At 36.7% G+C, this 23,962-nt stretch overlaps 1 protein-coding gene across 13 annotated transcripts in view; it reads right to left on the bottom strand.

Annotated features, from left to right (window-relative positions):
* The window catches only part of KMT2C (lysine methyltransferase 2C), a 198,644-nt gene that overhangs the window by 81,039 nt on the left and 93,643 nt on the right, over nt 1-23,962 (bottom strand). For 12 of the 13 annotated variants that reach the window (XM_055708897.1, XM_055708901.1, XM_055708903.1 and 9 more), the window contains 7 exons: nt 11,625-11,787; nt 10,762-10,933; nt 8,797-8,911; nt 7,825-7,997; nt 6,937-7,097; nt 4,277-4,390; nt 2,720-3,450 (listed from right to left, as the gene is read on the bottom strand). In XM_055708897.1, the coding sequence (XP_055564872.1) occupies nt 2,720-3,450; nt 4,277-4,390; nt 6,937-7,097; nt 7,825-7,997; nt 8,797-8,911; nt 10,762-10,933; nt 11,625-11,787 (1,629 nt within the window). The remainder of the gene's footprint in view (nt 1-2,719; nt 3,451-4,276; nt 4,391-6,936; nt 7,098-7,824; nt 7,998-8,796; nt 8,912-10,761; nt 10,934-11,624; nt 11,788-23,962) is intronic. The other variant, XM_055708893.1, reaches the window with a different exon arrangement.

Consider the following 23,962-nt stretch of genomic DNA (forward strand, 5'->3'; position numbering starts at 1 on the left):
TCAAAAAAAGATAGCATCTTTTTCTCCTGAGAACCAGAACAAATATTAACAAAAATCACCATATGTAAAATGCACTTTTTAAGATTACATAAATTGAGCACAATTAGATAAAAATGGGAGGTGCTCTTTGACAATCAAATATATTTAGAGGCTTCGGCTCCTCTGCACAACTCTCAATTTGAAGTACACAACTGTTCAAAAATGTAAATATTTACAGCAAAAATAATAATTAAAACAAAACAAAACACAAACCTAAACCAATTTCTATGTGCAATCCAAAGGCTGAAACATTTAAAACACATGCTTTACCCATTGCGGGTTTGTCTGATTACATCTTGCTCAAAAGGAAAACACCCACCTGTAACTGGACATTTATTTCTACATCTCTTACAGTCTACAGACCAGGACTGAACAGGTTTCAGTCCCTCAGCAAAGGCCCACAGTAAGATGCTAACATGGCTAACTTACAGCACTGGAGAGAATTTTGTCACTGTTTAAGGCATATATATATGTATTTCCGCAAATACGATCTACACCTTACTGCACAGTGACCCAGAAAAATCTAACCGCAGCAAAATAAACACAGAATTCCTAAACTGTGTGGGAACCGAAGTAAGGTCCTAATAACAAAGTTGCATTTGGAAAACATTTATTATATACAAGCTTTTTCTCTTTTTTTTTTTTTTTTTTTTTTTTAAAATACACATTAACTACGGGTAGCAGACTTTCATCCTTCATGTCCACCATGTAAAATCACATGAACAGAAGTAAAAACTGACTGATGAAGAGTCTGAAAAAGACCCCCAAGCCCATATCCCAACAAGCTAGTTAAGCTGAATTTAGATTACCGGTAGAAGGTGAGGAAAACAGTCCATATTTATCGCTAATCAAGTATCCACAGGGTTCTTGTTTTGATTTTTTTTATCAATCCTTCTCAAGACAATTTTTCACTGAATTCCACAAGGTGCTAATACTGAATAAACAATGGAAAGGGAGAAGTGTACTGGGACTTAAAGTATGCCCATGCTTTTCTCACCAGAAAATTGCTGTTTGTTTCACAAAAGTTCCATCTTGATAAGGGTTTGAAGTGCAAGACAAAGATAGTCCGAATCAAAAGAAACCCTCACAGACTTCCAACACAACTTTACAAGACAGAACATGAATTTCACAAGTAGCTCGTCCAGTTCTACAACAGGTACTGCTAAGCTGCTAAGTACCTCTTTATTTCAAAATATAATTTGCAAACTGTTGAACAGATTATATTGATTTAGCATCACAGCTAGGATTTTGTGTTACACCTGACTTCTAAACAGTAGTTCAACTCAGTTTTATTTGCCTTAGTCACACCACATAGTAAGAGTTTAATGACTATACTCTATTGCACAAAGATGTTACTTTTACAGATGAGGATTTTTGCTTTTTCAGATACGTATCTATTCTGCTACAGGCATTTACAGTTGGGGTCAGTTTTCATGTTTTCCTTAATGGGTTCTCTTTGGTGGTTAACTAATTTTATTACCAGTCTCATGATGCTGGTTCCCAGGCAGAGCAGGGGCAAATTGCACAGAAAAATAAATACAACTCTTACTGGAACATGAAAGAAGACAAATAAACCTCCCCAACAAAAAAAACTGAATTCATTTTAGACTGTGTAAGGACCCCACCCGTTTTCAATGTGCATGATAAGCTAAGAAAAGAAATTTAATTTTTAAGATGCTACAGAGTATTAAGAAAAAATATTTTTATACATGTCTATGACGGCAAAAAAACACTCCAGTGATACTCTAAAACTTTCCAAATTTAATTTCTCATATTATGTCTGTTGCCTTTATTATATACTTTTAACCTTTTCAGAACGCTCTCTCATATCTTTTCTTAAGAAACAAGAATTTTGAACCTTTAGGTAACAATTAAAAATAGAAAGAATTGTGCAATATATAAAAAGCTTTCTTAACACTAAGTTCAGAAAAGCACGAAATCATCAACCTAAAAGTCCCAAAAACTAAAAATAAATTGTCATCAGAACAGAAATGAAACCCTGATTTGTCACACTGACATACGTTTTGTATAGAATTTTGTAAACACAAAATAAATACTACAGATTGAGGAACCATTTTCACCACAACTATGTGACTCAAATAGAGAGCACAATGTTGCAGAAAGGGAAAGACTTAAGGATTCTTTTCACTTATCAAACTTAATCCTTGTCAAACCACAGATCTGTACCAGACAGTCCTTGCAAAGTATTTGCTAATGCAACAAAACCACAAAATTATTTACAACACCAATAAAAATGTCTGTCAAGAAAATATCGGGCAGAGTAACGTAAACAGAGTTGTAGCACATTTTTCTATAAAGCCCATTTAAGAAATTTTAACACACTTTGAAAGTACTAGGCAAAATAAATGCATATATGAAAAATATTAAGAGGTAAGTTAAAAGGCACAGCATTGCGTATATCTGCATTTGTAGCGCATGTATGAAAAATATAACAAACTGTCTTTTATTTTGCTGTAAGCCTAAGCTGAAAGAAACTTTAATTCTCACTACCTTAATGATGTCTGACCTTTCAAATTACTTCCTCGAAGAAATAAACCACACATTCACTTAGGAGAATAAATGCATATTATATTCTAGAAAATATGTCAATTTAACGCATTATACTGAAATTTAAATGGTGTGCTTCATAAATGTATAATGAAACAGTCTACATGCTTACCTGTCTTGATCTGGGTCTTCCAGGAGAAAACTTGCGTTTGGTGATGGCTGGTTTTCCCATGCCAATTTTTGGAGTGACTGATATGTAAGTTGTTGGGAGAGCACTTCCAGCAGTGGACGGCAATGCTGGGGGCTGGCTGTGCTGTACATCTCGTGCAGAATGCGAGTCTAGTGAAACATCTGGCGAGGAAGACACATTTGTTTTGCTTATATTAACTGACGGGGAAAGTGAGGGGTAAGTCTCAGCTGGCGATTTTATGGGTTTGTCTCCAACTGGTGAACTATTTGCAACACCTTCATTTGCAGAAGCAGTTTCTGCCTCTGGAAGAGCTGGTGTTTCTGACTTGTCATGAGTTTCTCCTTTTTCTGCATCTTTTTGCACTTTTATTATTTCCAGTTGTTGTTCTATAGGGATACAAATATCTCTTTTACTTTCAGTCTCCTGTATTTCTGGCGTCATAGTTATGGTCTCAGGTACTGAAGACAGAGACCGAGAGTCTACTGTGGATACTTCTGACACCTCCACACTACCTTGTGGCAGCTGTGTCTCTTCCACTTGTTTGTCTAACTCCTGCTGTATTACAGCTTGAACACCTTCCATCATTTTCTCAGTCTGACTGTCACCAGATACTGGTGTCTTTTTAGGAGACATTTCCATTTCAGCTGAATTAATTTCAAGAGAGACTTCCGTTTCCAGTTGTGTGGTCTTTTCTTCTGGTGATATGCCTGTAACTAAGTACAACCATATTAAAGGCTCAGTGTGAAAAAAAACAAACTTACACAGGCGTACCGATCAACAAGTATACTGGGTACACATCAAGTACACCAAGTACGTATCACTTTACTTAAGTGAATTTAATACGTAGCTTAAAATATACTTCATAAATATCTATCTTTGTACCTATTCTTTTCTTTGGCTGGTATTTCATGTGTGATTGGTAAGATATTTATTCCAGGAACACAAATGATCAGCTACTGCATCACAGCCTGTCTGGATGAGCACACTTCTTTATTAAAAAAAATCAATCATCTTTTATTTACAACAGGAAAAAAGAAAACTAGAAATTCTTAACCAAAGATACTTGTGGAGTTGCAACCAGAAAGCACATAAACTGGAAAAGTTCTACAGTATGCCCCAAAACACACCAGGGGAAATTAATCTAATCTAGTTATTTGCAACTACAAACAAAAAAGACTTGAAGAGAAAGTGTGACTGTATTTGAATAGCAACAAATAGTGTTTTTTCTATAAGCCTCCAGTGTACAAAAGAATTTAACTGTATTTCCAGCTTTTGGAGAAAGTCGATTCCACCAAAAAAACTAAAACAACTTTCTCCTACAAAAACATTCTAAAGACTACATTTGCCTTCAATAAAATAGTTCTTCAGCAAAAAAAGTTAATTCTCTTGCTTGAGAGTTCAGATAAAAGAACTGATGCAATTTGTATCCTACTGCTTTCCAGACACTTTTTCCTCTTACATTTATAAAGTACCACAAAATTTACTGAATAGAAGAGGGTTCTGTATTGGATTTTCCCCAACTGCAAAACTCTTTCTTACCGTCTGTGATGCATCCAACAGCTGATTCTTCACCAGGGCCATCACCAGTAATGGGTTGTTCCTGAAATGTCACATCCTCTCCACCACTTTCCATTTCCATTTCATTTGTACAAGCTTAAGAAGAGGCAGAGAATCAAAATTGGTATCAAAATTGGTATTACGTTTATTCTATTACTTTGGCATCAGTAGTTGCTGTCACTGTTTCACCTTCTGGCTAAAGAAAAGGGTATTACAATGGGATGGGAGTTAGGAGAAATCAGGACAACGAGAAGGTTAGGGAGACTATGTAGTACTCCTTAAAGATTAAGAGCCTTTTTTGCATTAACACTGAAGCTGTTTTATACCTTTCAGACAGTGAAAAATGTCTGTAGAGCAGTTACAGACACTTAATTGTGAAAATCTAAGTTACACAGTCACAGACTTTTGCATTACCTAAGCAATACAAAAAAGTCTTTTCTCAAATTCCAGTCTCTAAATTCAACAGAACTTGTAGCCTGAAGGCTTCTAATTTTTATACAAATACTATAACAACTTATGGCATAGATACAAGGTTCCATTCTGCTATTCAGCACTTGGAACACTAATTTTCAACCTACCTGTTTAACAACACGAAAACTAAATTTTGATACTTTAGAACTAGGATACCTTAACCTGTGAGTTCCTCCTATTAAATAAAAGAATTTGCATGGAAAAAGTGCTATCGAGCACTTCTTTAGCTGACAGTATTGTTGTAGAGCACAGAAACAGGAAATACTTTTTTTTTTTTCTTTATGTAAAAGCTTTTTCAGTTAAGGAAAGTCATTAAAATGCACTAGACAAAGTAGAAGCAGGAAAACAAAATATATAGTAAGCATTAACTCAGAAGGAACTGATCCTCCACAGATGTTAGCACAAAAAAAAAAAAGTCAACCGAATACAGCTTTCTGCTCAGGAAAGCCTCTTCAAAGTTCAAAAACCCAGGAACTATTAGGTGATGCTACTTTTAGCACCTAAAAACTGCTCTCAGACTCTGCCAACTTTAAAGTGATATTTTAAAGTTTGAGGAAATGATCATTTAGATTGGCTCCAAATCTGATTTTGATGTACAAAAGTGCTCTCCTGGGTATAAAACACTGCATGACTGTACTGATGTAACAGCTCCAGATTACTCCTAGTAGTTGAGATGACAGTCCTGTTCCTCCTTGGGGAGAAGAGTATTCTTGTCAATGCCTCTACTAGCTAGAAATCCTAACAGAAGTATTACTTAAAACTTAAGCCTTTCAAATAAACCTGTTACTTTTTTAAAAGGGTTTTCAGAGGAAGACTGAAAATTATACCAGTGTGAGTTTTGGATATTGCTTGGACACTGTCCTAAATGTTCTAAATACATTGCCTGAGAGTCCAACAGCCTCTACTAACCTTTCAGAATGGAAGTGATCTTCAAAGGCTGAAGCCGCCACCCTTTCTAACTCTGTGTGTGTGTTCACTGACAGAGGGGTTCTGCTCATTTACATACATTTACCTACTGTCACTGCCCTCCAGGATCCTCTTTTTCATCATTTCTTTACTGCTTGTGAGAAGTATGCACTTACGTGTACAGGCTAACATCAAAGAGAATGACTTGTTTACACAAAACATCAGTTTGAACACACAAAAATTAAGAGCTTTGTTGTAGTCTAACACTTCCCCTTTCCAGTCAAAAATTATCCGGCTTTTGAAAACACAGATACTTATGCAACGGAACTATCAATTTCCTTTAACAAAAGACCAGTGCACAAGCATTGCTGTTTAAGCATCAAAAATGCGTACAGTAGTATGGTTAATCTGTTAAGATTTTCACCTTGCTTCCAAATTTAACTACTACTGTACTTCTCTTAGGAAATTCAGCCTCCATAACAGTAGGTGCTATCCAACAGAGCATGTGGTGTGAAATACACAAAGGCATTCATGAGTTCATTACATGGGTCTTGTGGATGACCCACCGGACTCAGATCAGCAAATCCAAGTTCTCTCTGTGCTTCCTTACTCTTACCGAGTGATCTTCAAAAACATACTATATGCTTTTCTGCAACTTCCCTTTCCACCTTTGCCCATTTAGAAAAGAATCTCTCAGAAACAGGAAGGCTAATCATATTGTTTTGAAAAAGGACACCTGGTTAAAAGCTGTTTAGTTAAATATACCTGTCCCTTGAACATAGTCCAGCTTCCACTACTGTCTCCTACCTGGACACAGTGAGCACAATGGGCAGTATGAGGCTGACAGGTAGCAGAAGGGAAATGGGAAACTAGATGCCTCCGGGAACATCTATCAGAAGCTGGCTTGCGCCTGGCAGTTAGACACAAATTAATAAAACAGGCTGATAAATGAATACATTTATGAACTGTATCACAAAAAGGGAAAGTTTACAGCTACAGGCTGGGAAGCTGGAGCTGGAAGGTTGAAAGCCACCATTAAGGTGCTTACTTGCCCATGTTTCTAATACAGGATCCTGAAGCCAGAATGCATATTGAGAAGATGGCTCACCCATGGATTGCTTGAGAAGCTGCTGCTAAATAAAGGGATGGATGAACTCCACGGTCTAGAATGTGAGTGGCTGGTTCACAAAAGACTTAGTGAGACAGCTGCAGATATTTATATTTGATGTTAGCATATTGGAAATATAAAGATTACATTTGATTACCTGTTATACTGTCAGGTTCAGGAATGAGTTCAGAAGTGTCCATTGCATCACATGACTGAGTCTGATCCCCTTCTCCTTGTTTACAAAGAGTGCAGATGTAGTCTTTCAACTGAGACTCCAATTCACTACCTGGAGATCTGTCACATTCTATGTGAATCCACCTGGGTAGATTAATTTAGTGTGACTATGATTTTAATAATAAAAATATGAAGCATCCTAGTAAAAATCCAAAAATAGCACTGTTTTCCATCCCTATGGGGAAATTCAACCAATGCTTTATTACAGAGAATTTTAGAGAAACAAGCATGATACGTCAGTATGTCAAGCAGTGAACACATTTAAACATGAAAACCTAAAGTGCTACTGAAGCCAACTGGACACCACAACACGTACAGCAATATCAAGATGTTGCACAGCAAGATACAATAGTGTTAAATACGAACTGCAGTCTACATTTTTAAAAGGTTCCCAATAGCGCCTTTTTTTAATTATTACTGGCACAGTAAAATACAAAATTAAACAGAGAAGATGTACTTGGAAATTAAAAAAAAAATCCCAGACCATTGCAAGCAACAGCCTTTAAAAATTAGGATGATGACTCTTCTAGTCTGCTTACTCTCAAAATAGATGCAGTGTAGGAAGCAGCAGCAGCACATGTTTCTTTATACACCTCAGGTAACTGCCAACTAATACTTGCTAAGACTAAACTAAGACTACCTGCTAATGTTCATTGTATTTAGGGATAAAGGCTCAAGATGTCGCACAACAAAATACTATAGCATTGTACACCAAACAGTCTACACCCTCCCCAGAAATGCACCTATGTCATCCAGCTCATCATAACCTTTAGGCATTTCAGTACAATTTAACAAAAATTAGGATTCTTACCTTTTACACATGTGACAATGCAACATATCTTTCTGGAAGTCTTGGAGGCACAGTTTTTCACAGAAAGGACAAGATAAGTTGTCTTGCTGTTGGTAACAACTGTCACATACCAAACAATTATGGTGCCACTGACAACTTGTTCGTGTGCCACACTCAGCACATACTCTACAGTTCTAGAGATCACAAGAATTTAGTTGTTAATTATGATATTTCACAATGTGGTAGAATTGCCATTAACTGACATTTTCCTGTTTTGAATTAAATTAAATAAAGTTTCTGTCCTTGATAACTAATAAATTATTCAGGATCTGACAAAAAAAACATGAAGAGCCTGTGCAACAGCAGGAAGAGCTTCCCTGCAGTACTCCCTGACTTGGAAGGAATATTTCTTACGAGATCAAACTTCTTTATTCCTAATGTCAGTTGTCTTCTGACTGCCACGAGCTGACTACGAAATTACATACATCTCATATACAGGGACTTCCCTTGTTATGCTGAAATCGTATTTACTCACAAAGTTATTGATAAAACAACAAATTCATTCTGACCTCCTGAAATGCAAAGGAACCCTTGAGCTGCAGAACTGGTGTTCTGGTAAGCAAGAAGCAGTTTCATACAAAAAGTCTTCAAGTATAGATTACATATACCACTGCATAGGTTTTAGTTTGCATTTTAGTTTACATTAGATCATGAGACCAGCTGTCATTAAGTGAAAGTCACCCACTCCATTCAGATCCTACACTTCTCTTTTCCACTATCGGTGCTGATTTACTGTCCTACATAGGCTGCTTCAGCCACAGCACTGACAGCAACCCTAAAATAGCAGCTGTAGAGCTGCACAATTCCTTCAGAAATTACAAGTTATGTTACACAGCAACAGCGGTCCGTAATACACCTAGAACAGCATAATGCGGGTAACAAAATTTGGGCCCCTATAATGACAAAGAATTATTCTGAAGCTTTTCAACTTACTTTACATTTCCAACCATTTGTTGGTACAGCATCCATAACTGGTTGTAGACAGAAAGTATGGTAGCCTTTGTCACATGTATCGCACACCAGCATCTTGTTGTCTTCCCCAGAATGTCTAAGAAAAGTAACAAGTGGTTAAAAAAAATAGTATTTAAACAAGCCACAACAACAACAACAAAAATCTATTTAATGAAAAGTCTAAACAGGAACACACATTGCTGAGCATGTGAAAATATATAAAAACCAGTTACAAATAGCTCCAAAGATAATGCCCTCAAATTCATATTTAAGTATGAATGAAGAGACCACTGTGCTTACTGTAACAGGTGCTGAGCGTGTGCAATGACTCTGAATTCTAGAAATCAGTCCACTTTCATTTGCACACATGCAGGAAGATTTAATGACCTTTCTGTACCAAAATCAGCTCAAAATCTGAAATATGTACTTTATTTCTTTCTGAAAAGAAAATGCAATTTGCAATTGTACTTGCTCCTACAAACAGTCTGACTATTCTTAATGGAAAATAAATAAAAAAAAAAAATGCCATCATCTCTGACTACTGGAGCTCCTACAATGTCAACCAATATGACTGCAAGACTAAAACAAACATAAAAGGAAGAGATTCCAATTTTCCTACAATCACGTATTACAGAGCTCCAGCAGAAATTTCAATGATAAAATAGATTTGCAGAGAGTAAGACAAATAGTTCGGTAATTTCTGAAGGCATTGTGTTCTGCCTCAGTTTAAATAAATAAATTCAATAAACAAGTATGCAACAAGATTTGCCTTGATAAAGTTTCACAATATATGGCATTACACATACTAGATATGACTAGATATGACCTGGGAGACCTGATATTTTAAAAAAACCAGTAAACACTCTCTGCATGGAGATATGCTTAAAATGCTATTCTTCAACATGGGCATAAACCTACCATAAAGTAACAGGCGTGAAAACATCACATTTTCTTCCAGTTTTCCACTAGAGAGATGGTTTGTTAGCAAATACTGTAAATACCCAATACAACATTTTTAGGGATATATTTTAGAATGTGCTTTGCTATAACAGCTTCATTGCTGGCATCTGCTATCAGCTGCATGTGATCAGGGAACAACCTTCTTTGAAGTGGGTGAATGAATGCTAGCAAATACTGACTGTTCTGCTCAGAGAACAGCAAAGCACTGACAGATCAGGTACACAAGGCAGTAGTGAAGTGGCTTTTTTTCCTTCATACCATCCCAGCTGACTAAAGCTGAACAAAACTCTTATTTCTTTTTTAGCAAGCACTTTAAAAAAACAAGAATCCTGCAGTGCCCATCAGATTAAGTTATATGAGAACAAGAGTACAAGTGGTCAGTTTTCTAAGTAAACCCTTATAATACTGCAACAATTATGTTTTGGTGTCTCAGTATTTGTCTGGTGTTTCAACCATGGTCACCTATGTCACTTTTTTTTCTTTGCCCAACTAAGCCTTGGGTTTGTTTTCATAATGACTCATTAATTGCCTCTGAGAGATACTACGCAAGAGACGTCCTAATGCTGGGGCACCTTCCCAGATTGTGGTACATGCACAGCTGTAATGTCAGCAGAGTAAGAACAGAGATTCCCAGTCTATAAAGGTACTACTACATTAAACTAATTTTTTTAATTTGGTAAATTTGAGAAAAATCCTCCTGTATAAAAGAAGGAAAAAGTCAGGTTTTGCTGCTCTCCCCAGAACCTGCCGAAATAATGGTAACTCTAGGGGTATAATGTTATGCAGGAGTTCCAGCTCAGCTCTAGAAAGAATAAAGTTCCCAACACAAGAGTTTGTTCAGCTACTTAATACAATATCGTAACAGATATACCTGGGCAAATAATCTACAATTTTTGAAAAGAAAAACAGTTAATAAAATAGATACTTTAAAATCACAGCACATAGATCTCACGCTGTCCTCCTCCATGTCCTTTAGGTCTCACTTACTTGCAGTTCTGGCAAACTTTGCAATCAGGACACTGCCAACCTGCTCTTTTTAAAGGTGTAACTTGTATGTCCAGGCACATCCCATGGTAGTGCTGGCCACAGGTAGTACAAAAAAGTTGGTCTAAGAGGTCTCCAGGGCTGTCGCACACTGCACAATTTGCTTCTTCCTTTGCTACAAAGAAATAATTTTTTCCAATTATTATTTTGTTCAAAATTATGAACCATTCAATGAACCAAATGAAGCCAAGAAAGTCTTTAGTAGGTCTTATGCTTAGAAAAATGGATCGTTCTTATGAAATTCAAATTTAATTAATATAGTTAATAACTACTCCTTTAATTCAGTTTTCTGATACACTCAACTACTCTTCTCGTACAAAAGTACATCCATTTTAACCATAATAAAGTCTTACAAAAAGAAATAGTTTTATTTTCATCAAGATAAAACTGAGAGCTATAGAACCAACTCTTCATTGGAACGAGTACAAAATAAAGCTCCTAACGGATCTAAGCCTATCATTTAGCTGAAGTGTTTGCAATACGCTTGCTCTAACTTGAGTTAGGGCAAGTAAGCAAGCCTATCAATTTGAACTAAAACCTGACAGAAGACAAGCCTTATAAGTAAACCCTTCCCATGTTCTGCCATTAAAAAAAAATGAAAAATACTAACTTTGCTGTGCACCACTTTCAGTCTTTAAAAACAGAAGAGCATGAACTTTTATCTTCCTCGTAACTGAAACATGAATTCTTGGGTACATGAACTGGGAAAACAGATCTAAACAAACGCACTCTTAAGCTGATCCTAGCACGGAGCAGTTTTTATAAAAGCTGGTACTAATTGTGTCATTTTAATACTGTGTACTTACATCTTTCAGGAGCCTGATCAATATGGTCTGGACAAAGGAGGGACAAGTTACTGAAATCCTGAAATGTGCCTGCTCCAGCAGCACAGGGGTAATGGTACATCTGGGTACATTTCTCTTCACAGCATTTGATAGTGGCTCCAAGGTGCTTACAATATGCACATCGCTGAAAAACAAACATAACAAATCATTCAAGAACTACTTTATTTTCCTCACTTTTCAGCCAGATCTGTTCCCCAGCGTCACTTAACAGACAAACACCTTGCCCAGTAGAAGGGAGTGAATATTGAGGAAAACGAAACAGCAGACCGTGTCTTTCAGTGGCACTCCCAGATCTTTCTGACTTAAAGTGTCTAACAAAACCCAGTCTAAATGCACTCTGATAACCACTTCTTGTCACAAAAAAGCATTTTTTCTTCTATATGTTACCTAACTTGAGCTGTGCCTTCAGTAAAGAGGCTTGGAGACTTGAGTAATAAAGGCAGACCACACTACACTGTCAATAGATTATAACTAAAACCCACATAGCTCTGTAAGCTCTAATGTAAAACTGTAGACACTGTAATCAGAAATGCAAATGGAAATGAAATACCATGCATGTTCTACCGAAAATCTTACTGACATTATACAATTCTCTCTGGGATGAGAATGCATTATATAACCTAGCGCTTTCTACTTATCGCTCCTTTCAAGGATACACAAATGTCACCACCAAACTTCAAGAAGTCATAAATAAGCATTATTATTATTAGAGACCATAGTCACATTTGTAAAGAAATAATTTCTCAGGAAGAACTACCCAACAACCCTCCAGTTCTCTAGCCAAGAGGGAAAAGATTCCATCAGTCTGCTTGTAAAATATCACCCACACCTTTCTGATTCAGTTAATCAGTTTCTTTTCTTTCTTGGATTCATTACAGTCCCTGAAGCACTGTAACATGCTTTTGCACTTTTTCACCAAGGCAACGATACTTTTTAAGGCTAGAGCACAGCACCATAAGATTTAGAGTAAACTTAAGAAAAAACAGGTCAGTGGCTCCCAGGAAGGCATAAGCAACAACTGAGCTCGGGGACTCTCATTTTTCATAACAAAAACATAATGCTAACACTGGCATGTTTGATACTAGCTCAAGTGTCAAGTAACATCCGAATATGAACATAAACCAAACCAAAGAAAAGTTACATACTGCATCTGCTTAATTCTTAGAATACAGGCAATATTTATTATTGTAATTCTTCTCTGTTTCAAAGCCTGGCATAAAATTAGGCATGAAATAGCGCTACTACAATTCCACAGATATCAAAACCAGCTCATATGAAAATACAAACCACAAAGCTGCCTGTGTTAACAGCTATATTGATATTCTTAAAACCATATGAAATTGATGTCTTCAGCAAAATATCTGCCTGCACCACCACTTATGGACAAGAGAAAGAAAAAAATATTAGTTTATGCTAAACACAATGGCAACATAAAAAGATAAAATGCTTTGGCACAGCAATGAAAGCAGGTCACTAAGGATAGCTACTGCAATGTTTCTGTGCTAGTCCAGTCTTCAGAACTGCACATCATCTCACCTCTGCCCATGACTCCAACGCCCACCAACAGTATGGAAAAGATGTATTTTGTTACTTTACTAGCCAAAATGCAGAGGCGAGGAGGGGGACAAGGTAAGCAAACAATAACAGAGTTCCTGAAGCAGGTGAAGAAGGTAGCAATAGTCATTACATTTCAGGACTGCCAAGAAAACTGAAGTGATGCCAGAAATGACATATTCAGTAAATACTCGCTGAAGATGCTGTAAAAGGTAAATCCTGAACTTTGATGTGAAATCATGAAAATATAGCTCAAAGCCTCCAACTTCATGAACTGCAGCTGCACATTAAACATCATACAACCCAGAAACTATTTTTTGCTATTGAGAAAGCCCCAGTTATAGCTAAAGCCCAATTCTTGCAGCCCACACATTTTTCAAAGATACTACTCAGTAAAAACCAGTAGGAACCGGAACTTGAGAAGAGCTAAGGTCCAAAACATGTCCCTCAAAAAAGTATTCAACAGACACTTTGTTGGATCCCATAATTAACCCTTAAGAATTACCTAACTGGTAAAGAAAATTATAGAAGAACTGCAAGCACTCAAAGAATCTAACATTTACTAAAAGCTGGGAATAATGGATTAAATAGCAACATAAAAGGCATTTTTAAACAACACACCCGTTTTTCAAAATCACCAGTCAACAATGGTACATAACAAATGCAAAATGAAGAATATATCTGTTCCCAAATGCTGTGTGACTAAATGATGAAATTATTAGAAATGAGTAAACTACAGGATTACTGCAAAGCCTTGAAAAATGTTGATATTGATTTAAGCAGCCATGTAAAGATGCTGGAAGAAAAATGGAAGCCCAAATTACACGTAACTGAACCCTTTAAACCCATCTGCTAAACTGCACTGGCAATGAAAAAGATTTGGCTCCAAGTGTGTGTAAAGCGCACACTTTAAAAACAATGTGGTATATATCATCTGAAGCAAATAAAAAGCATAGAATATCAACATTTGCTGAATTTATAAGAGTGATAAAGCAGTCTGAAGAAACAAATGCCCAAAGGGATTTTTTTGGCAACAGCTGCTGATGAGAAGAGTTACTTTTCCAGGATTAGAAGCCAACACTCTCTGAAACCAGGCCACTTGACCCCAGAAGAACAAGTATGGAGCTATTACAATTAACTGACCTTTGCAAAGACAGCAAAAGTATATTAATTTAAGAAAAAAAAAAACAACTAAATTAAAAGCTTTGCTAAATAAACTCAGTAACAAATATTACTTTACTACGCTATTGCTAAACTATGGGATCAGGACAGTAGGATGCAGAAGGAAGGAATAAATCATTGCACACGAAATGCAAGTGCCTTTACCACATTGTATGAGGACAGTAACAGAGTACAGAGTGTCTAATTTCATTAGCATGAGCACAAAATAAGGCATCATGTGAAGGGATGGAAGCTGAATCCAAGTATTCAAGGGACAGGTACAGGAAAATGGTAAGCTGTCAAAGCAAGCCAAACACTGTCTTGTTCATGGATCAAATAATGTTACAATCCTGTTCTACAAGAACAAAACTTTACAAGGTGTCAGAAAGCTACAGAGATAGTTCATTACTTATTCATAGTATATTCAATAAAATAAATGTCGCTAAAGCAGAGTCAGCAGACTATTTTCCTACTCACAAAGTCCTTCATTGGTTACCAGCTGTTTTCTCCAGCAAGCTCCTACTGCACTTATTCACAGAAAGAAAGCTCCGATCCAATCCATACTTCTGCTACTTTTTACTATTTTAATTCCCATCATTTAAAACTGTCCACACCTCCTTTTACTTGGTCCTTTTTACCTTTTTCTTTTAGATCTAATTTTTTCATGCAAACAGAAAAGGATCTCATTTTAAAAGCAAACAGCTACACAATCTAATTGAGTTTTAAAATTCCCCTTATTCACTAATCCCATTGTGTTATACAAATACAATGAAAGAGGAAGAACCAAGTGAATTAGTAGAAAACATAAGAAAACCTGATCAACCACCTCCTCGACACTGAGTAGCAGAAACAACACAGAAAATTTCTGGGAAGATAAAACCTCAAACTGGTACGCTAGAATCTTAATTCTACCAAAATAACTAAACAAAAAGGTTAGTTCTGCCTATGGCTTGGAAGCTCAGCTGAACGTCACAAATGCTACTGAGTTTAATAGAAACAGATGGCCAAACCATAAAATGGTGACAAGAGAAACAGCTTACTGTTTACATCTTTCTAACATTTCCACATTATTTTAAAAAAAATAAATTAATCAAAAGATGTATTCCAACTTCACATCAACCTTCCTGCTGTTCCATACTGAGTACTCCAAAACTCAGCGCAAGTTCAAATGAAGAAAAGATGCTTGTGTTTATGATAATGTGAGATTTTACCCAGATAGCACTAGGAACAAATCACGTCATATTTTATCATTACTTTATTGCCCTTGGAATTACTTTACAATACCACTGTCTCAGCAATGGGACAAGTAACAATCCTTAGAAGGCAGCCATTAAAGAAATGCTCATATATGGACTTCGACTGCGGCCTGATTAGTGAAGTAAAGTTAAATGTTAGTATTAGGTATTGCAAAATGTTTTTTGAGCAAAACGACAAAAGGTTTTCATTGCTTATGAACTTAATTATCTTTTAAAAGGTCAGCCAACAAAACCTATGATAACTATAAGCAATTTTAATTTTATGGCAGTGTACCCAAAAATGCATACAAGCCATCTGTCCTTAGTTTAACGATTTAAGTAATACCTACTGAATACTGCTATCATACAAACCTGTAACCAAGGAGAACTGGACCTTAACCTCCTGTCATTAACAAGACCGCAAAAAAATTTTATATAAACAGTGGTTAATGAAATATGATCTCTGGTAGTTCTGATAATCTTAATTGATTACTCCATCAACTAGAAAAAGCTTTATCTTGCTTATAGACATTAATCACATTAGCACCTCTAATATCAAATAACTATTTTAAGTATCATAAAGCATTTGAGGGCACAATACAGTAAGGTGGCAACATAAAAAGAATTAATGGCATTTGACTGAACTACTGATTAGAAAAGGTACTAAATACCATGCATTTTCAGGATTACTGGAAATTACCTTCTAGTTTGTAAATTTTGTGTTATTCATGTCACAAATTTGGAAATTATTTACATGTGTAACAAGCCAGTCAATCAGACATCAATTATTTTCATTCCTCAATCCTTAATGCATATCAAAATTGAAGAAATTAAAATCCAGCTTTCTCTTATAGCTGCAATTTAGAACTACAATATTCTTAACAGACTGCATGTATAAAACCGTATAACAGTGGCCACTTCATGCTCTGAAGTAAACTTAGAAAACAGTAAATCACAACTGTAGAAACAAACTATCCAGCTTTACTTCTAAAAAAATCGTGGACAACCAGAAGAGATGCAATTAGGCCAAGCTCAACACATGACTAAGGAAGACTGTCTTCTAATGCAGAATTCTTGACTAGATACTCCATCTGTCTATAATCTGCCCAGTTATCTATACAGGAATAAGGAACAAAGGTAAGAAGATAGAAATGGTGATGAGTAACACCACTATCAGTGACTCAACACACGTAATCAAGGCTGAAAGGAAAAGTCTCGTTAGGTGGGGAGATTTCAAACCCTCTACAAGTCACTACTTTGTTCGTCCTTCCCACCAGTTGCCTCCTTTTTTCACCTTTATAAAAAATGACAGGAAATAAATGGAGTTGATCTCAAGGCACCTAAAAATTGGGACAATAAAGCATCCGTGTTTTGCAGGGGTGTTTTTTGTATTAGTTTTGGTAAGCTAATAACCTGTAAGAGGCACGTTTGCTGAGGGAGGTAACACTTTTTATTTGAAACCTGAAATAGGTAAAGGAAAACATGCAAAACTTATGGTGCACAGATCATTCCTCATATCATCTGGGATGTTCCCAAACCCTGTGTATTCATAAGCTCCACAGAAGGGTTTGTGTGCCTTGAAGTTGTACTCTCCTCTTCATTAACATAAACTAGTAGAATAACTGCAGGTGTAGGATTTCCTCCACAGACTCTGCCTTTGCTGCTTTTTTCCACATGAGGAAAAGCATTTTTTTATTCACCTCCTCACCTTCTACAAGATTTAGGATAATGTAAATGTGTTGAGTGAGTCTAAGCTTTCCCACAGCTAACAACCAGCTATTCCCTTAATTCTCATCTACTATCCACCATGACAAAAGGGCACACACAAGCCTGGTTAGTTAGCATGTCAACAATGAGAGGGTCAGTAATGTTTAATGTAACTTAAATTGTGATTATTAGGCTTCAGCATCAGCAACCTCAGGACAAACAAGGCAAGAACACAAATCATCAGCTTTGGTTTAAGGCTGCTTTTTGGCAGACTCAGAAAACAGACTATTGTGCCAGTTCCACTTGATTCATGCTCAGAAGGTCTTGAGAAGTATGTGTAGACATTTCTTTTTGTTGGCAGAGCACAGTCTGAGCCACAAATTGTTGGAGGCTTGGAAAAAAAAATAATTTGGGGAAACATTGCTACATGCTTGTTGTTTAATGATCTTCTCTGGGCATCTGTTACTGGTCATTGTGGAAGACACTGGGATGAAGTAATGTTTCTGTCTAATCCAGCTCAGCTCCTATATTCCTAAGTCACATATAAGGATTCTGAAGTGGTTTAAGCATTCTACAGGTTATGCCTATGTTACAGATCCTCTGTAGCTACAGCTAGGGTGGCATAATTACATTTGCGGAGTCATTTAACAGAAGCTCGGTGAAAGGAGAATTTACTGCTGATGCGGTCACACTGCTTCCAAACGACACAAAGCTTGAGATGAGGACATCTAAACTTCAAGCTCTAAATTCTCTGTCTATATATGAGCCAAGTGTTTAAGCTCCCATTAAACTTTATAGAGACTTCGTCATTTTATGGAATTCACCTCATCACAATCCAGTTGACCAAACAGTGAGTGTCCATTTTCAGGCTCCATTGACAATACCGGCCAGTCCCCATTGCCTGTAACTGGAATTTAAACACAGCTCACAGGTAGGCATGTCCACAGGGAGGTCTATGTTTAGATGACAGTCTTGAGCTGAAGTCTACCTATACATTGACCAAAATTCTCTATTGGTAACGCAGCTATAGTCCACACCAAAGGTTTGTTAGCATAGCACCATCAATGAAGGGACATGAATGAGTACTGCTTACAAAGACCTCCATATAAAAACCGTTCTATTCATGGAAGCTTGCTGAACGATGAGAAGTTGGGCTGAAGCTTCACATAACACATGCCTAAATTATCTTAAATTCTTTTGGAATGCTTAGCCAAAACTTTCCAGCCATTTCTGAGAATAGAAAAGTCAGTAAGAAAAACATTTTGCTCAACTTAAAAACAACCTCACTCACAGGACTTGCAATTTGGCAGGAATTTTAGTGTGGGGGATGCAACTTTTGCCCTTACCCTGCAGATCTATCCAGATGTGACCGAGTTTGAGAAAACTTTTTTTTTTTTTTAACATAAAACACTTCCAAAAATTTGTCAGTGAAAAATCACAGAAAAATCTGCTCTCATTGATCATGACCAATCCTCTCCAATTTCTAGCACTGATCTGACTACATGTACCTTCTGCAAAGATTGCTTCAGTCTGACAAGGATTAAAGAGAGGAAGTCTGTAATAAATACTCCAAACCTAAGTACAATAAGTCCCTGGAATGGAAAGCAGACATCCCCAAGGCTCCTGATACTACTGTCACTTAAATCATCTGGGGAATGAGAGTATCCAGTGCACAGACAGATAAGACATACATGGGTCAAAGAGACAAAAGGGACTAACTGCACTGTGTGAATGAGTCTGATGAGACTGGGAAGAAAAACCATGGACGGGGATGGAAGCTAAAGAGGGGCAGGGTGACTTTAAGTTATTTGGCTTCAAGGGCCAAATAACTAAAAATCGGCACTAAAAATTGGGTACAGAGCTGAGGGAACTCATGGGCTAAGACACAGTAAATGGCAAAGGGACAGGTCTCAAAAGGAACCTAGGGAAATAGGAATAGAAAGGTTAAGGAGAGGGGGTGCAGGAAGAACAAGCAAGAGTGGAAGTGGCTAAAAAAATCAGCTTGAACAAGTCTGAGGCAACTGAAATTGGATGACGACTACAAGGAGGAAAAGTATGCTGTCCTCTGACTCCTAGTGCCATGTCACTATTACTTAGCCAGCTCAAAAAGCAGAGGTCTAATTTTTAGCCATAAAAGTTTTAAAACTGCAGTTTGGGATGTCTGCCTTCTCCTTTTTCCCCCCTGATGCAAGCAAGTGACATAGACAATCACAAGGCAACACACACACACAGCTAAAGGTATAAACACACACATGCACAACTATATTTATAGACACTAAACCACAAAAGGGATTGCAGATCAAACATGGATTTAGCAGATAAAATACACCTCTTAAAAGGAGTCTCTGCATTTAAAAAAACCCTGTTACTTCTAGGACTATGCTTACTTGTAGAGGCGAAAAAAGTATGTATTGAAAAAGTTGTGGGAGAAAAAAACCACTTAGTTATGGCAACTAAATGATGACCTGAAAAACAGTTCTAGTTTCAGTTCTTTCATAGAGCTCTTTTATGATATTGGGCAGGGCACTAAGTAAAATTTTTCTTAAGTTTAGTCCTTAACCTTACTTTCCCCCCTAAAAATACAGTCTTGACTTCTACATAGATAGTGAGCTCACAGCTCCAACAGAGTAAAGAAAGAACTGCAGTATCAGCGCAACTTTTAAGTAAGTCTGAGTCTTTTTGAAACTCTTTCAATTTGCCATCCAAATTAGCAGATATTTTTAAGTAAGAAAAAAAAAGATAAAAATCATCCATTTCTGGGGAAAATGGAGCCTAAGATGCCTAAAAAGGCCACATAATTCTGCTGTTTGGAAAAATTTATAGGTAAGTTATTCACATGTATTATAGTAGAAACATCCTAGAAAAACTCATGCAGAAATGAGTAATTCTTTCAGCACTATTTGAATAGTCTACATGCCTGCACATTGAACAATGAAAAATGTAATACTGAAGACGTTTTTACTAAGATAGCGATGCCCATCCTATACACTGAACTAGGCACTAGCTGTTCTGCATGTGATCATATAATTGAAGACTGCATAATGAGGCATACCCACAAAGGATACTAACTGTGTGCAGACAACCTGTCTGCTGGCATGTCCTAACTTTGTGTGCTTGATTTTATAGTCTTAATAATGCATTCTTTTAACTAAGATTTTGAGTTATATTAAGTCTGTTTAATAGTTGATGTCAGCAAAAGTCACTATATATACTCAATGATACACCTAATTTACAAGGTAATAGTAGGGATGGGATGACAAGGAACTCTGGATTATGTACAGACATAAAAAAATACAAGAATTTCCTGCCTTTAATACCTTCCTCATTAGTGAGCACCTCCTTAGTATTCCTTCCTCACTGACTGCAATCAGTACCTCATTGTTCATAATTCCTATTTCCTTGCCTGTTCCTAAATTGCACTCCAAATGGCACAGTCATCGTAAACAAAATCCTGCATCTTCAGTTCACTAATTTTTGTAAATTGAGCTCAAACAAAGCAATTAGATGAAATACTTTGAAACTACCAGCTTGAAACATTAATATAATTTCTTTTGTAATAAAAACTTCACATGCTTTATCTGGCCGGGGCTTTTAGGTTTTTTTCAATTTGACTAAATTAGTCACACATATTTCTCCCATTCCTCTTCCCAAAATATGGTATCCCCAAACATTACATAATCCTTTTTATTAATTCACTAGCTACTGAAATAAACAAATAAGCCCCTTGCCTTTCCATGCTATTCCATCACTGACATTCCTTGGGCAAGCATTATAAAGTGTGACATCTTGACCCAGAATTTAAAATCCTGAAATTACTGGTCAAACATTTAGCAGGTAATTCAACTGTTGTTCTGGGGTTCAGGGAGGGGAGGATAAGAAGGGGCTGTTCATTTCATTTTGCAGCATGCTGCCTCAGTAGCTTGTGAAGAAAAAAGCTGCCAAATTTTGTAATGAATTCCACAGAACATTAAGTCTGATGCTTAGCAGAAGCCATAACTGTTAAGTAAATGATATCCTTTTGATGAATACCCTTATTTGAAAACAACATTGATTCTTCTAACCCTTTAGCAGTGTCCCAAAACAGATGTGCACAACTGCAAATTCTGTTTGCTTTCAGGTTTACGAAGTGTGATGACATTTTTACAATCATGCATGAGCCCTTTTACCCAGGAGTAAAATAAAACACAATAATTCTTCACCATCTGTTTGTTAATTTTGCATTCATTTAACTTTGCATTTTAAACTAATAATCATTTTCTTATAATATAGTTTGTTCCATTGGTAGAAATTACAGCTGTTCAATTAAAAAAAGAATTGTTTATAACAGTATACAGTTTTCCTCTAAATACTTCCATTGCTCTTAATTATAGAGATATTAGTGCCATCAAATGGAAAAAACTGCCAGGAAACAGTGTTACACTTTATATGTCACAGATTCCCTTAGTAAACGTACATATTTACTTCTGTTCCAACACCAATTCCCACCTGGTCTCTTTCACATTAAAATTCCTTTTCTCCATTACAAGATTCTGTGTGGTTTTTAATGTTTCTATGTATAACAGGCCTCTTACACTCTTGAAGGATTAAGACACAAAGAATCAGAGGAAGCTTCCGTTTCATAAGTAGCACACAGTCAAACAAAGCACAGTCCCATTTCTTCATAATGCTTTTCCTTAATCTCCAATGACAGGCCAAGGAGGTTTTGGTATTTTTCTTCTTATCTGGTTATAGCTAAACTAGGACTAGAATAACATCCTAAAAGCTTTTTCTCACAACGTTTACAGTAAAATGCGGAAATCACGCTTCTTTATCAAAAGTAAAACCGCAGTGAAATAACATGAATAATACATCAAAACTATCAAAGAGGAAATAATTTGGGTCAACCAACGACATGGGCCTGGAGAAAGAGCAAGAGCCAGTCTGAGATTCTGAGAGTCGTATTTTGGATTCTGTGTTACACTTTGGACAGCGCATTTTCCTGCTGCTCCACATGGACCAGGCTGTAAGTCCACAGAGAGGTTACAAGTCCTAACCATAGACTGCCCACATGCTAACACAGTGGAAAGTCTACTTCACTGTGGTTCCTAGGCTAAATAATCACAATAATCTAAAAACTCTTCAAGAGACACAGGCTGCTCAGCTAATTCACGTAAGCGGACCAGTTGTATTAGGGAGACTGTTCAGATGGTTAAAACAACCAAGAGTCAATCATTGTTTTCTAAAACCAATTGTATCTGATGGCATAGAAATCTTAGCATCAGATGATCATCCTAATTCTGTGGTAGCGTTAAGATCACAGTGCTGTCACAGTACTAGGACGAATACCCTACTAAAAATACCCATAAGGCAAGAGATGGTTTACCACAAAATAGATTTATTTTATTAAAGGAGTTCAGCGAAGGCTGAAAAACACCAGACTGGTGCATAAGACTAAACACTGCACTCACCTACAGGAATGAACTTCCAGAAGTACCAAATACAACAGCCTCCCATAAAATCAAGAATGGAAGTACGACCATACGTTTCTGTGATGCTCAGCTTCTAGTCTTACCAGAATCAGGAGTATTCTGACCTTTTAGTTTCTCAGATGAGTGAGCATTGCTGCCAGGTCTGACCTTTACCAGGGGATTTATCCATCACAATATTTTTACGTCTGACAGAAAGCAAACATTCTGGAGGTGCCCAAGGCACATTCTGATGTGATGGATGTGTAATAGCAACAGTCTTCCCAAAAATCCACCATCTATTTCAAGTTATTCCCATTAAAAAAACCTCATTTGGTATGACATCTGGAAAACCTGAAACTCTTACCTATTCAAACGTATCAAAGCCATTTACATTTTGGAAAATAGCGTTTTCCTCACAAAGCCCAAAGAACGATGATAGCAACAGAACTGTCCTTTTGTATTATTTCTCTCAAACTCTCTATTTGCTTTCAAAGGTTTATGATTTGTCAACACATCTCCCTGGAAATACCATACAAATAACACCTAATATTGCCATAACAACCTGCAGTAATTGATGGGGAAAAAAATAGCGGTATTTGCTTGGAAATTTGACAACAGCTTATTTAGATCCAGAGTCACTATTTATTCTGCAGAATCCACCACTCTTCTCAGTTCATTACAAGGCAATTTCATACAGCAGCAGAGTGGGGGAAAATTCTTTAAACAGAAGGGAATATTATTTTATGAATTAAAAATTGGAAGTGAGAATGCTAGAACTGTCTAGATTGCACCTTGAATACATGTCTTCTCATCGTATCTGAAGTGAGACCATGTCACTGCAATATATTTAGAGTGTATCAAGTTGTTTTACCAATGTTGGATGCTCCAGGAAGCAAATATGTATTTATTTATTTATTTCATAACAGCTGCTTTCCCTCCCTGATGTACTGAAGAGGCACATGGCATCTTTGAAGGAATATATTAATATCACTGAAGAAAAAACACACTGTTAAAAAAGCTTATAGGAAGCACTGATTTGTGAACATGCCACTTCATCAGTTCTTCAATTAATATAATTAAATAGGATTGTTATTATTAATATTATTCCTGACTATGATTCATGGTACAAGTTCGTTACTGGCAGAAGACCTACCATTATCTGTCTGCTTTTCATTCCCAGGTCAGATCTGAGGAA

The sequence above is a fragment of the Falco cherrug genome, chromosome 4, assembly GCF_023634085.1.
Source record: "Falco cherrug isolate bFalChe1 chromosome 4, bFalChe1.pri, whole genome shotgun sequence".
Classification (NCBI taxonomy): domain Eukaryota; kingdom Metazoa; phylum Chordata; class Aves; order Falconiformes; family Falconidae; genus Falco; species Falco cherrug.